The sequence below is a fragment of the Atractosteus spatula genome, chromosome 4, assembly GCF_055471065.1.
Source record: "Atractosteus spatula isolate fAtrSpa1 chromosome 4, fAtrSpa1.hap1, whole genome shotgun sequence".
Classification (NCBI taxonomy): Eukaryota; Metazoa; Chordata; class Actinopteri; order Semionotiformes; family Lepisosteidae; genus Atractosteus; species Atractosteus spatula.
Window position 1 is genome coordinate 3701196 of NC_142709.1, and position 16302 is coordinate 3717497.

At 39.2% G+C, this 16302-nt stretch overlaps 1 protein-coding gene across 1 annotated transcript in view; it reads right to left on the minus strand.

Annotated features, from left to right (window-relative positions):
- The window catches only part of htr2aa (5-hydroxytryptamine (serotonin) receptor 2A, genome duplicate a), a 32063-nt gene that overhangs the window by 6096 nt on the left and 9665 nt on the right, over positions 1–16302 (minus strand). The window contains exon 2 of the mRNA XM_088913525.1: positions 1949–2149. Coding sequence (XP_088769651.1) covers positions 1949–2149 — 201 coding nt within the window. The remainder of the gene's footprint in view (positions 1–1948; positions 2150–16302) is intronic.

Genomic DNA, 16302 nt, shown 5'->3' on the forward strand with positions numbered 1-16302 from the left:
GGACTTCGATGTAAAGTGAACTAGATCACTCTGTATTACAGTTTTAATAAAGAAAAGCAGAGAAATAAAATGTGCCTTTTAAATGAGAAAAGTCTGCCAATTCCAGTTAATTACTGTGCTGCAGTGCTCTCTTCAGCAGCCCTGAACCTTGTTTAGATCTTGCTGTCCTCAAGCATGCTCTGCTCAGAACTACATTAACTCCGAGCTGCACTGACTCTGTCCTGTGGCAACTTACGCGGAACAGAGCTACCTAATTCGACAACTGCTCGAGCACGTGTCTGAATGGCGCAGCCCAGAATCTGATCTGATCTCTCTCTGAGCAGGTTCAGTTGAAAGGCTTAGGAGGATCTTCTGGGGAAATGCCAAATATTAGGTCACCAATATCGTTACAGTATGTATCTTCAGTGTTGTTAATACTGCAAATAAGGTGATTTACAGTATATGAAAAATGTTTATGATAGTGATTTGTATGAAAATGTGCAATGATTATATCATAGTTCTAAACTTTGTGGCTATTGAATCCATCATTTATACAGTACAGCTTATAGGCACCTGTATCATGAATATTATAGAAAGCTCTGTTATAACAAAACTACAGTATATCAAAAAACATGATGCATTGCATTTTGTTGGAATTTCATTTCCAATAAAAAATATCCAGTTCAGTCAAAGACATTGCATCATGGTACTGTTGAAATTGAAACAGAATACCCTTTTGGGTGTTTTAACTAAGCTATATGATGTTTAAGTGCCTCATTTTGAAAATCACAGTGATCCTACAGTATGTACTGTAAGTCACGATTACTTTCACAGTGAGTAATTTGTGCCAGAATTGTTACACGGGCAAAAATATATTTTGTCTGAGCCCCCTCATGGGTGCTGAATTCTGTCCTGTTTGTTTGCAAAATGAGAAATTCAGGATACCATTATACCATTGGTTCACACATTGAATTCTGCTTATAATGTGAACTTCACAGTGTCAGGTGCGAAAGATGACTGACTGTCAAAATCAGTCCCAGACAAGTGTCAATAGAGTAAATACTAATTCTAAATTCAAAGTGCTCTGCATTGCAAATGCTGAGTAACAGTTCACATGAATCAATTGATACGTAATACATCTGAAACAAGACATCCCATCCACTGGAGAAATTCTGATTAATGAAACATTAGGGAGACATGAATAGGGCCTTTAGAAACACTTGCTCTTCATTATTGCACTGTAGACTAACATAACCCACACCGCATCGGCTAGAAAGGTATTTGCCCTTCATCAAGCACTGCACGGCTGACAATGGCAGCTGGATTCCAACTCGGCAATCAGGGATTTTGATTTTTCTGCCTACATTTCATTTAGAACAGTTAAACATGCTTTTAAAATCACTCAAAACTCTGAGTACCCATTATTGCTGCTCCCATGCTGATCACATCAATTGCTCTCTTGCAATACACAGGTTTGCATTCATACCACTCAAAAAGCCTCTGGTCAGCATGCAGCAGGACTCCAGAGGGCCTGGGCACTCTCTGGGTTGTTTCTGATTTACAGTAATTAGAGGTGTTTTTAAAACAAAATCCCAACCCCGAAATCCAAAACTCCGATCTTTATTTTTTTTTCTCTGTAGGAGTTTATATGTTAAGTTTTCAAAAAATGAGAGAAAAAGCAATTTCCCCCTTCTTTTTACGAACATGAAATTAGCTAATAATAAACATTTACAATGAATTCCTCTGGTCAACACTGAACCGGAATCTTTTGAAGTAGAACTTGCTGAAAAGGGACGAGGTTGGGAATCGTGCTATTAAAATCCTTCAGGCATGTTCCCAACTGCTTTGCAATTCTGTATGAGAGCTGCCGGTTTTCAAACAGCTGATCAGATAGTTACAGGCTATATCATACATGTACAGTATGTGTGAGATCCACGCGAATATAAATCGAAAGGTTTGCCAACCCTACCAACTGAGATAGTCCACACGGCGATAATTTTCATGAAAGCTTTCGTTCTGGAGTTGAAGCGGCTGTGGTGAATGGGGTTTCTTATTGCGATGTATCGATCCAGAGAGATCGCGCACAGGTGCATGATGGACGCGGTGGAGAAGAGTACATCTAGGTAAATCCAGATCGGACAGAGCTCAGAAGGCAATGGCCAGATATATCCTGCCAAAAAAAAAAGAAAAGAAAAGAACAATTAGTGTATGTGTACAGTAAAACGATATAGAGCTTCGAAAGACTTGGGACAGTTTCTTGGTGATCGCTGGCAAGCGATTTGTTCATTTAAATGACGATGAGAACATTCTGATCATTTCAGGACAAAAACGATCACACCTGAAGGACCCATTTTACTGGAAAATGACTTCGGAACTGGTTGGATGGACGGAATGGCTTCCTCAAGATTGTAACCTTTTGTAACGCAACGGGGGCTCAGGCGGGCGCCCTTGCCGCATTAGGTCGGCCCCGCACCGTCGGGGGCTCGAACCCGGGACTCCCCCGTCACTCAGGAGGGACCCAGCCCGGTGAGCTAAAGAGAGATCTCTCTACAGCCCACTAGCTGTAGTCCTGCTATCACAGGGAAGGGCGGAGACGTCACCGCTCTGCTAAGCCGGCTCTTACACAGTGCCTGTCGGCCATAAGCGTTACACTTTCTTACCAACCTCGGGGCCAGACTTCCCTTCCCTTAGCCAAGAGTGTCGACACCAAATCTGTATCTTAATCTGCTCACCCACTAAAACACCTACAGTAACTGAGTCTAACTGAACAAGCATTATTTGCCAGCCATGAGATACAGCAGCAGTATGAGCATTAATGCTTAAAGCAGTGGAAGCTGGTGAAATGAGTATCTTTTGAAGCCTCTCACAAATATCCACGGTGTTTATCGTAAATCACCTTGTACTGAGGAACCTTTGCAACACCTTCCTTTTCTTTTGCATTCCTCGCTCCATTACACTGCTAAAATGAAAAGATTTCAACTTATCTGCGCTTTGCCCGTATTTCACTTTCTGACCTTTTGCATCGCCTATTCGATAATTACCTATGCCTGCTGCAGATATACAATTATTCTGTACCTACATATTTTACTAAACATTCACAGCTTGAATTGAGGGTGTTTATGAAGTATCTCAGATATGCTCTCTGCTTTTAATTAGTTTACAGATTTCACAAGACATGTGTGACTGTGTAATTTACTTTCCCATCATAATTTCTCAGTGTGTGACATCTTTCCAAAAGCTGTTTCAGCAGAAATAATCAATTCATGTGTCTAGGTACAAATTACAACAATTATGTGGAAGATAGTGTATAATACAAAGCTTAATATTGAAAGATTATGTAAGGTATTTTCTAGTATCTTTGTGAAAGCAAGCTTAAACAGCTATGTCATAGTGTACTGTATACTGAATCTCAGTCTGTCCTAAGCACTCAGTGAGTCTTGTCAGAATTTTCTCTAAGGCTTCTTTATCCTTTTGGAATGTGGAGACAAGAACTACAGTATATGCAGAATTTCAGATCTGATTTATCTGATTGAAACTATTGTGCAGTTTCAGTATGATCTCCCTTAAGTTGTATTCTACAAGAAAAGTTAAAAATACCAGCAGCATTAGATAGCAAAAAGGTGCTGCTTAGTAATATTAATATTTATTTGTTAGATGTGAATATACAAGTCACAATGGGTAAATAAATGTACACAGTAATACACACAACCATATTACTATGAAGTTTGACTTCTATGACCAATATGTTTGTGCTTTCCATATTTGGGGGTTTGCTTCAAACTTTTTAAAAGGGTCTATTTTGATATCTACCTAATATTGGACATACTGAAATACAATATCAACAGTTAATATCATCCAAAACAAATATTAAAGTAAGACCAACATGTCATTCATTCTATGTTGTTAATCCTGCCTAAAACATGGTATAATATCAAATAAAGCATACATTTACAGTAAGCTTGCTGTTTAAACTTACACTTGAGTAACCTTTATATGGAACATTAATTTCAAAATTTACACCAAAGGATCACAATATTGGGTCAGAACAACTGAAAAACCATCTTAATGGCAGTTGCACCCATAGTAAAACAATGTAAAACATTGTAAAACAATAGTAAATAACAAAAACAGTGCTAATAGTAAAAGACAATGTTTGGCACTCAGAATGAGGATATACTGTATCTGGAGCTGCACAAGAGTTAGAATTACCATCAATGTTTCTGACTGTGCTTTAAATGGCTAAATTAAGAGTGTTTTGAACTTGAAGCTTTAGGTATTACTAGGTCTAACGCAATATCAGTAGCTAACAACAGCTGTCACTAGTTTATCAATACAGATGAATAGGCTTTACAAGTCTGTATTAATAATTGGTTTGAAGATTAATGTGTTCATGCCTTTCACTCTTCAATTATCTCAGTGTTACTAAATCTAAGATGAAGAGGCTGAATTTTTATGTCACGATATTTAAATAAACCACTGATGTTTTAGTTTATATATTTATTCTACTGTTTTTAATGGGGTCTGAGTGATACGTCTGATGGTGTTAAGGTAGCATCCATATACGATTTTTTCATATTGCTGATCTAGGCTTAGGCAAAGTGACAGCCCTTACATTGACTGCCTAGGGTAGGGAGCTTTACAACAGAAGTCTATCTGTTATCTTATATGCTTTTTCTCTCTGTTTTTTTGTTTTTCTTTTATGAATACAGAGCTGTGTCAAACAAATAAGGAAAGAACATTACAACAAAGAAAGCACTCCACAGCAGTACAAAGTTCACTGGTTCTGTTTTGTTAAATACTGTAGTACCCAAGCTTCCTTGCTATTTTTCTCTGTGAGTCTGTGAACTCTTTTATCAGCGTTGCTCTAGTTCTTCTAGAACTGTTGCAAAAAGGTCTCGTCTTGACAAGAGTCACTGTCGTTATTGTGCGTCTTGGCAAATGAGCAAGCAGAGGTGCACGCTGACGTGTGCGAGAGAATACTGAGAAACTTGTTAAAATACCATTTGGGAATTGTAGCTTGAGGCTATGTACTGTAAAATACCAGATCATCTAATGAATTTATGTCATTACTTGATCTCAGTCACGATGAGGAATATGGTTTTCATTATCGCGTAGCTGTGTAGCTGTGTAGCTGTGTATGTGTAAATGAAAAACTAATTGATGCAATGACATTAAACCAGAAAATCACATCGTTTCATTTGAAGCATATTGCTTTCATTGTACAGTGGGTTTTGCATGTGCGTTTCACCTGTGTCCAGACAGCAATGTCAGGCTAAAATTTATAAGGAAAGCCACCCCAAAACAAGGTTCTGGGAGTGTAAACAGCATTCATACACTGCAGCTACAGTGGTGTGAAAAAGTGTTTGCCCCCTTCCTGATTTCTTATTTTTTTGCATGTTTGTCACACTGAAATGTTTCAGATCATCAAACATATTGAAATATTAGACAAAGATAACACAAGTAAACACAAAATGCAGTTTTTAAATGAAGGTTTTTATTATTAAGGGAAAAAAAAATCCAAACCTACAGTACATGGCCCTGTGTGAAAAAGTGATTGCCCCCCCTGTTAAAACATAAATCAACTGTGGTTTATCACATCTTTGGAAAGCTGAGTTCAATTTCTCTAGCCACACCCAGGCCTGATTACTGCCACACCTGTTCTCAATCAAGAAATCACTTAAATAGGACCTGCCTGACAAAGTGAAGTAGACAAAAAGATCCTCAAAAGCTAGACATCATGCTGCGATCCAAAGAAATTCAGGAACAAATGAGAAACAGATTTATCAGTCTGGAAAAGGTTATAAAGCCATTTCTAAAGCTTTGGGACTCCAGCGAACCACAGTGAGAGCCATTATCCACAAATGGCGAAAACATGGAACAGTGGTGAACCTTCCCAGGAGCGGCGGCCGACCAAAATTACCCCAAGAGCGCAGCGACGACTCATCCAAGAGGTCACAAAAAACCCCACAACAACATCCAAAGAACTGCAGGCTTCACTTGCCTCAGTTAAGGTCAGTGTTCATGACTCTACCATAAGAAAGAGACTGGGCAAAAATGGCCTGCATGGCAGAGTTCCAAGACGAAAACCACTGCTGAGCAAAAAGAACATAAAGGCTCGTCTCAGTTTTGCCAGAAAACATCTTGATGATCCCCAAGACTTTTGGGAAAATACTCTGTGGACTGATGAGACAAAAGTTGAACTTTTTGGAAGGTGTGTGTCCCATTACATCTGGCGTAAAAGTAACACAGCATTTCAGAAAAGGAACATCATACCAACAGTAAAATATGGTGGTGGTAGTGTGATGGTCTGGGGCTGTTTTGCTGCTTCAGGACCTGGAAGACTTGCTGTGGTAAATGGAACCATGAATTCTGCTGTCTACCAAAAAATCCTGAAGGAGAATGTCCGGTCATCTGTTTGTGACCTCAAGCTGAAGCGCACTTGGGTTCTGCAACAGGACAATGATCCAAAACACACCAGCAAGTTCACCTCTGAATGGCTTAAGAAAAACAAAATGAAGACTTTGGAGTGGCCTAGTCAAAGTCCTGACCTGAATCCGATTGAGATGTTGTGGCATGACCTTAAAAAAGCGGTTAAGGCTCGAAAACCCTCCAATGTGGCTGAATTACAACAATTCTGCAAAGATGAGTGGGCCAAAATTCCTCCATAGCACTGTAAATGACTCATTGCCAGTTATCGCAAACGCTTGATTGCGGTTGTTGCTGCTAAGGGTGGCCCACCAAGTTATTAGGTTTAGGGGGCAATCACTTTTTCACACAGGGCCATGTAGGTTTGGAATTTTTTTTCCCTTAATAATAAAAACCTTCATTTAAAAACTGCATTTTGTGTTTACTTGTGTTATCTTTGTCTAATATTTCAATTTGTTTGATGATCTGAAACATTTCAGTGTGACAAACATGCAAAAAAATAAGAAATCAGGAAGGGGGCAAACAGTTTTTCACACCACTGTATGTCTACAAAGTGTAATAAAATACAGATGAAAAGGACAATACACACAGCCTATCGTCTCTTCTCATTGGATTGTTTTGATATCCAGTCCTAAGAGAGTCTTTCAGCTGTAAAAAGGGGACCTGAGTGTTGACAATTCTTCTGAACCACTAAGCCACTGAAAAGACTGGAGAAACCCTGAGGAGGAAAACATTGGTCTTGCCTGAAGGATACCAAGTCAACACATCAGGTTAAAACACAGAATATGTGATGAATGGTTATAACATTTCTGCTTTGGGGAAACAGGTCATTTTTTTTAGAAATCTAGAATATGGCAGCAAGCCCCCGAGGCTGATATTTTGCACATTTCAGACGGAGTAAGAAAAAGTATGTTTAAAAAAAAAACACAGTCAGGCTGTGTTTTTTTCTTTTACTCTCTTGGGCATCTTTATTTTTTCTGAAAAGGTTCTATATTTTTAGATTATTTGAAGAAAATACAATAGCGCAGACACAGAAAAGCGGAAACGTGGCTATGTGTAGCAGGGGACGTGACACTCCTCTGTGAATATTCGCACCCACTCCAGTGGGAGGTTCTCATAAACCTGCTGACTGTCAGGACCCGTTTGTTTCTGACCCAGAAAACAAACAGAGTCTACAACACAATTTCTGGAGGGATGGCAGCAGCCGAGTTCAATCTCATCTGAGCTCCTCTAACGTCATTTCCCAAATTAAAAAAACTAGAAATACCATATGAGTATCCCTTCTCAAATTTACACTTGTCTCCTGCGTCCCTCCTCCAGCCCATCTGCCCTGTCCAGCTGCCCCTTGGTCACCCCTCACTCTGTAGGGGGTCCCAGCCTCCTGGTCCCACAGCTCTCAGACAAGCGGGTCGAGCCAGACCTCCCTACTGTAGGACTAAACCCCCAGTGAACATTTTCAGTGCATTTGATTCTTGGGTTTTGTTATTTCTTGTAAAATATTTCCTGAGCCTAATGTTCCCCAGATGAATGAATACTAGCACATATACTTTTGTGAATAATTCTCTTTCATAGTCAAAAGGTATTATTAAGAAGTTGCACAGAGTTTCCAGAGAAAATGTTATTTTTCAAAATAATTTTCAGAGAAGCACAAGAAACACATCTTGAGTACATCTGAAATTTCATTAAAACCGGGTATAAAAGTGTTAAGCTGATGAACTGGGAGCAATATCGAAATTGGTAACAAGTAGCATCACTGCAATGTCTTGTTTAAATCAACGCTCTCTACAATGTTATTAACACGACAGCTGATTTCACATGATGCGAGCACTTCATAAACACAGATGTTTGTGAATTCTAGAGAGAGAGAGCACCATTCCACAATTTTACTTGCTTGTTTAGCCCCCTCTATGTATCATAAAAGGAATGGGATTGTAGACTTTTTAAATCACATATCAATATATTTTGGGGTTGTTGCATAAATAAATTTAGGTTAATAATAATTAGAGTTTGCAGCTTGACGCCAGTTTGCCTAGCAAGCAAATTAATAAAACACAATCATATAATATAATGCCCCCTTATTGTCTGAAAACGACAAGCACGGACATGTGTTTCTTTGTTCCTTAGCACAGAATGGTGTCATATTAAATAAGCAGGCAATGACACAAATGGCAAACGAATGTATTTACAAAACCAACATACTTAATGAAAAGCTTGCAAGATATTTTTTCTCTGTGCTGTATATCACACCCTGCAGTAAAATACAAGTGAGATGCACAGTAGGTTTCTTTCACCAAGTGGATACCAAGGAAAATGAAATGAATACATGAGAAAACACTCCCCTTTTTTAAATTCTTACATTTTGCTCCTACAAAAGATGGCTCCCACTCACTGTGTTGCTCTTTCCAGGAAAGAGAGAAAAGAGCTAACAAGAGCTGATGTAACGAGTGGATATTCTGGACTGCCGTTCCCTACTGGCTGGTGATCGTTATACCATATTAGGGCATTTTTACCAGGTCCTCCACTGAGCTCTACAGCGTCTCTCACTGGTCTGCCGGTAACGTGTCAGAATCCTTTGCCCCACTGCATGTGGGGACAGAGAACACCAGTGGAAACCATGTGGATGTCCATTTAAAAGTGAGAACAGGGGTTTACCAAATGGGTTTAGGTGGGCCAAATGGCTTACTGTTTGAATACTTTCTTATATTTATATATTCACACATGACCACAGACCTGCGGGTTGCCAGCTGTATCATCAATGACTCCTTCGCTGTATAGACACCTCATACAGTAGTTAATTGCTCTAGTTCTGGCTGAAGATGAGCTGTATCACAGTGAGTGGTAATCAGCATGTTCTGTGGGAATTTTAACTAATATTGGAATCTCTAATATACCCTTCACATGTAACAATATTTTAAACATGATTTCAAAATTCAGAAAGCAGGGTGCAGGGAGTGAACTAAATTATGCCTGACACAATTTACAATTTGTATATTTCCTTGTTCCGCCTATGTTGTTTCAGTATAAATAATTTTTATAGAGACAACTTTAAATGTACCCTAAAAATAAGTACTCATTAGTTGTCATCCTGATAATTCTGCTTTAGCCTGGCTCTCCACCCATACCCTCCTACAGTGCAGTAAAGCCACCAAAAATACTGTAGCAAAGGGAAATCACAGCTCTTAAAATAAATGTTTGCCAAGATCTCACGTGCTCTGAGTAATTCAAAATGAAATGGAGTAAGTGACTCAGTTTTGTCCTCTGTGAATTAGAAGACAACAAGATTTAATCCCCTGTGAATTAGAACAAAACAAGATATAATTATTTGTGAGTCACTTGTTAAGTGAGTAATCACACAACATTCATGAGAAGCATATGTAAAATCTTATCGAAACTGATACAAAGTGCCGCTGGCGAGAAATGCATAATTGCAGGCAGTATATTTTAGCTATTTCTTGTTATGGTGAGCTTGGAAAACCTAGAATTTATTCATTACAATTCTAAAAATTAGCAAATAACCTCTTGTCAGCTACAAGATACCCATTCTTCTGCCTGCAACTATATCTTTGAGATGACCAAAAAGAAAGGAAGAAAACACAACAGAATGGTAAAAAAAATGATATACAGTACAAGATGTATAGTGAGCAAGGCCTCAGGAACACAGGCTCCTAATTAGGGTTTAAAATATTTCTGCTTCTGGTACGGCAGCTCAGGGACCCTTGCGCATGACAACACAACACAAACAGGTGCCATTTTCTAGTCCAGGAGGCTTTCTGGCCTCTAAAAATAACACAAAAGACTTCTCAAAAAAGCATAAATCTTCTTCAAAGTAATACTGTAACCACTCACAGTTTTAGAGAGATTAGCCATGACCACGCCTCAGCTGCTAAAGCAATGCTTGAACTACAGAACTCCTCCCCACATACCTCAGGCATTTACTGTAAAGTGCTTCTCCAATGGCCAACAACAAACAGTTCTCTAACCCCCAGCTGGTCAGTGACACATTCTATTATTCACAAAACTAATTCCGCTCAGGGGAAAATGTGCACTCTCCTAAATTACACCCATGTGAGAAAGCTTAGTCCTTGTCAGTTATTCAATAGAGTAAACCTTCAGTTTAATGACCTGCTGGGGAGGCAGGAATTGTGCTTTTTTGCAGCCCAAAAATCTACTATTATATGAGGTACAAAATATAATATATCTATACAGTATGTGTGTGTGTGCTTTCTAGATCTGTTAATGTTTTTAACAATTGCGATCAATGCAGTCAATGAAAATGGTTCCTGTGTCTTTTTGTCATAAATATACAAGCTCATTATTTTAGGGTGTCATAAATGTACTATATAAAATTCACAAAACCATACAAAACACAGCCACCGCTCATTGTAAACAATTTCTGACTTTCAAACGTACTGTATATACAGTAGTATTTCTTTTTACTTTGTTTCATTATTTCTGCATTTCAGCATTATTGCAGTAAGAGACCTGTATTTCTGTTTTGTACAGACAAAACTCCCCTTTAGCAGATGTTAATACTTTAAATCTGAAGTTCATTAAAGTGGTGTCCATTAAACTGAAGGTTTACTGTAATACCATTAGTTTAAACCCAGTGATGTTCTTGAGGCTGTGTTTCTCTAGGTAGTAGTTCTCCAGTGACAGGCCCTTGGAAATAACACTGCTTCAATGAGACAACGTGCCACAAAGGGTACCCAGAAGATAATTGGGAATTGGGATCTAAGAAAGATGTATACGTAACAGAGGTTATAAATGTATGAAAGCTATTCCGCCTCTATTCTACCTCTTTTGGTTGCTAGTAGCTAAGTGATGTGACGGTCTGCCTGAAAGACACCAACTATCGGCAACAGTTCCTCCTGTTTTCAGGTTTAAATGTACTGTATTTCATCCTGCGTTTATAATACACAGGCAAGCCTGTCACACCATTTCAAGTTTCTGTTCTCAGGCTGATTTTCTTGATGCCCTTGAGGATCTTCAATACCTGAAACAGACCCCACTGCTGCATATTTTTATGGTTTTATATGAAACAGATGGATTTCATGGATAGTGTCACAGAGGCAGTATAGAGATTTGTTGTTCCTTTACAATACTGTACATAATTTCAAAAGTCTTGCTGTCAGCAATACTGACAAATGTTATTATGTGTAGGTAGCTGTTTCAAGAGGTGATTATTCTGTTTTCTGATTAATTTCCTTATGCTGACCAATACTGCTGTAGGAAAGTTGAGTGAGACTGACAGACGCTCTGAGTTATCTTTGTTTACATGTAAGGTGCAGGGGGAGAGGAGAGACTGCAAGATCGGCTGTTTGAATGTCAGGATAGATTGGTCTCTAACAGCAAATTCTGTGTCCTTTATTACTTTGTAGTTAGTCATGCTGCCAAGCCTTGTGTGACATTTCGCCAACTCACATCCAAAAGCATTTTTACTGCTGAGTTCAACTGATCACTTCAGTAGTGTACAGTATGTCACGTCCGCTGCTAATCGGAACCCTCCTCACAAACGGTCTCGTCTCAGTTAAGCACCAGCAGACACCGCCGATCTACCCCGTCATCCAATCTGAGCATCTCACTTGTTAACACACCCTCTACTTCCAGACTTAAGTCTTCTCCGTTTCACGGAACAGCGCTCGGTATTGTTAGCTTTCTCGGAACTCCTTGCCTCGCATTATTAACCTCCTCTTGCCTTTTTGGACACTCGAACCCGGATCTTAAATTTTGACATCGATCTCGTCTGCCTCTCTCTGTTTTGATAACCTTTGGTATCGAACCCGGAATTCGCCCTCGGCCACGTCTCTGCCTGACGTTTTGGATTCGTCAGAAGTCTCTCCTGCCTGGGCTCCTCTGCCCCGCATAGGGTTCCTCACTCGAACAACAACGCGGCTTGTTACAGTGTAATAGCTTTGCCCTCTTATTATGCTAAACTTATTAAAATGACTTAGTTCCCTTTACATATACATCCACTATATAGCAAACAGCTTTCAAGCATTGGATGTCTTCCTTCCCTGGACTGGACCTGACAAATACAAATGTCACATTACTTGTAAACCTTTGCCTTTTATCAACAGTGAACATGGGATGCAGGATTTAGGACTTCGGTGTTGACTGAAACTGTGATTTTGTCTGTTGGTTTTCTCCCAGATTTTACATTGTAACAGCATGCTTTTTATCTGGATGATCAAATCATTTAGGGAGCTGTTGCACTCAAAATTGATGACCCATGGTCCTTAACAATGAAACCGTGTTGCTGAGTCTAGTAAGATGGTGATACTGTATGTAGAGGTGACCGCACAGTTAAATGTTGCAATAAAACATGCTAGGCAAAGGGTAGCACATTCACATGTCTGTTGCTGAGCAATACGTTGTGAATAAAGTCTAATAACCATGACAACAGCCCCTCAAAATGAGATGCTCTCAGTCCTCAGTAGCTGCTCAGAAAATCCTCAGACAGCTGGGTACAGGCTGTAATCAAAACATCTAGTTCAGTGTTGCTGTGGTGAGAAGGTACTATGCATGATTGAAATTAATTTGGTTCATCATGTTTTGTATTCTTGTTGATCTTCACTGGTGGCCAGAAACTTGAGCATCTGTACTTTGTGCCTTCATCCTGAACTGCTTGAATGTACTTGTAGTGGTTCTTGATGAAATGCAGAAAGTCTGTGTTGTATTTAGAAATGCTGAACCATTAACCAAAGCACTATAATGCCACCCCAGGAAAGCTTGCAAACTGAATGTAAAGGGTTTTCTTGAATGTGCCCTAGGTTTATATAATGCGTACATCTAAACCAGGAGTACAAAATATCTTGTAAAGGTAAAGGCACTGTATAGTCCAAAGTATAGTATTTCTTTAAATATTTAACATATAATTAAATAAATTTAGCACTCTGTGATAAAAACAAATGAACAAGGGCTATATTTGTTAAATGATGGGATACTTGCAGAAGAATACATCACTGAGGAAGAAAACCACTCTGATGATTGTTTTAAGATAAAATTAAACATTTTACAAATTGACAGTGTCATTAGACATTTTTGCCTGTAATACTTTTATATGAACTTTCCTTTCTATCTTTCTCACCTACCATTCCTTTTTCTACTGCTTTCTCTTATTTTTCCTATTTGTATTATTAATGTAATCCTGTGTTGTTATCTGATATCTTTTCTAGACTTTCATCTACAGACTCCAAACACATTATATGATTATTAATTATCCAATTATTAGAGTTCATAGCAAAAATCAAGGAATCAGTAAAGGACCAATTTAGACTTCACAGTCCAAGAGCTTCTGTAGGGTATTATACTGCTGTCAGGTTTTGATCAGATCGTATGATGTGGGGTTTATAAACCCACCTGTGGCTCAGGGAAGAGAGAAAAGACAAGGAAAACAACACAAAAAAAGACTACAGCTTGTCTGTGATTCTTTGGAGAAACTCCATGACTTTTCTCCTGTACTATTCCTGTCCGTAGAGGACTATGCGTTGTTTTAAGATTTGTGTGATATTCATTTTCTTATCGTCTGTACTATTTAAAATTTTTCTTATTCTGGCTTGGGCTTCTGTCCTCTTTTTCAAATCTAGACAAGAGAAGTCAATCTTACAAAGGCTAACTCATCCTAAAGGGTTACATTTTAATTTTTGCTCCCAAAATTGCTCTAACAGTGTTCTTGTACACTTGTTTGAGATTTCAGAATCGCTAGACTGAAGTTTTCTTCCACGCAATGAGCTCCAGGCTACCGAGTCAATTAAGCATCCATCAGACGTTTCGAACCGGGTGCATATTTATGAACCATGCCCATTATGGGCTAAGTGCCCAGGGGAGTCAAATGACAGCTCTGGTTTCCAGATAAATGACACGTGTTAGTGTTGTGCTGTCGTTTGATAGATTTCAGCATGCACGAATAACAAGACCTAAGGATGTCTCCTGGGGTCTCTTTATGGATGATTAAGAAGCAGAGAAAAAAAAAGGGAGAGAAAACTCAGTTGCAGTTTTTCTTCCAAAGTCTCTAGTGGGAGTTAAATGTTTTAGCACAGAAACGCCAAGCGGTACTGAGCACATAATGGGGCAGTATATTTCGCAAGAGTTTTAATTGGAGGGTCAAGTGTTTGGGACGGAGCGATGGAGGCCTCCTCTGTGCTGCTCCAGTGTGATGAATGGAGGCCGCCGGGGGTGGCGGCAGACAGCACAGAGAAATGATGTCAGCCGGTCGGAGGAGCTGAGGGAGGCCGGCGCAGTGGCTCTGATGAACATCCCTCTGTCTGAAGAAGGAGGGGAGGGGAGCCCAGGCAGGACAAAACGGCCCCATAGCGTGCTCCTTACCTACAGTATACAAGCCCTCACTTTGCGCACTCACGCTGTAATCACCACTGGCAACGCCTGAACAGTCACTCTGGTCTCCATCGACGACAAAACCGCTGGCGGGGGAAACACAACACAGCCATTGGAAAGGCAGAAGTGATTTCAGACTGAATTTCGGGTTGTTCTCGGCTCTTGTCTGGTGCCACGGCAGTATTATGGAATTGTCAGTTTTTAACACAAGTATCTCTCCCCCGCACCAGTGGCATAACAGTCTTTACTTTGAACTGGGTTTTTGTTTGTGTCTCAACAACCGCTGTGACTAACGAGGGAGGGCAGCAGGACTGCGGAAACACACTTCTCAGTCTTAAGAATCTTAAAGCTTCGTTTTCCTAAAAAACGCGGTTAGGAATTCATGTCAACTAGAAAAGAATAAAAAACACGTATTACATAAACTGTCAGACAAAATTTCTTGACAGGTATCAAAGGTGCGGTAAAGCGATGATTTATGAAGTGAAACCAGGTGCCAAATCAGATTAACTTTGCTTCATTTAGCAGAAAATAAATGAGGGGGTATCACATCGCACAGCAATAGAAATGAAATTCTTTGAACAATTAACAAGTGTCACAACGTGTTAATTGGGAAGCAGAGGTGGTTCATACAAATTAATTTCCCTTTAAAGATGACAGTTGTGGAGCTAAAGACTATTGTTATCACACAGCATTCGCAATTCAGCACAGTATCGATCTGCGGGACACTCATAGGATACTTCTTCATAACCAATTATTCTCACTTGTATTAGAGATGCAGTGGACCAATAAGCGGATAAAGTTTTTTTTTAACCAAATGGCTTTAATTTGCCTACATATTTGTTAGATCCTATGTCAGGAATTGATTTGTTGCAGTAAAGCCTAGACAAGCATGTCATAGCAGCTCTCAGAGAAAGCAGTGCAATGAGGCTGGGTTAGAAAGTGTCTTGCTGTACTGTATTTCTCGGCTGAGTAAAGAAATAACCCTTGAGCCCAAGGAAAATATCCATGGCCTAAAGCACCAGGTGTTGTGGTTCATATTTTCAAGTTGCAATCTGTGTATGAATTTTCACACAATAGGTTTTTAAATCTCAGGTTACTCCAGAGTTTTCTAACCTCCTAATCCCAAATGCCTCACACTGATTTGCACTGGATATAACTGGGAATTGGAGAAATGTCTTTTCAGTGAAATTTGATTCATAAAAAAAGTGTCAAATAAAAAAGTTAGAACAAAACTGAGGGATTGCAATTGGTATTCTGACACAGGTTTGACACAGGTTTGTTGATTCACATTAAATTTAAAGCCTTCAATGTAATAAATATTAGGTTTTGAAAGTCTGTCAAAAATTGCACAGAGAACTGCACTGTGCATCTATAATACCTCATCTACGTGTAACTTCATTGGGATGCAGGAACATGCATACATATATAAAGTAAATGCACTGCCTTGGTTAAATAGAATTCTCCTATTGCTTTTATTATGACCAAACACAGGTGTCATAGCTTGCGTTGCAATATTAAGAATATTAATTGAAAATTAAATGGAATATGCAAGGATAAAACGAT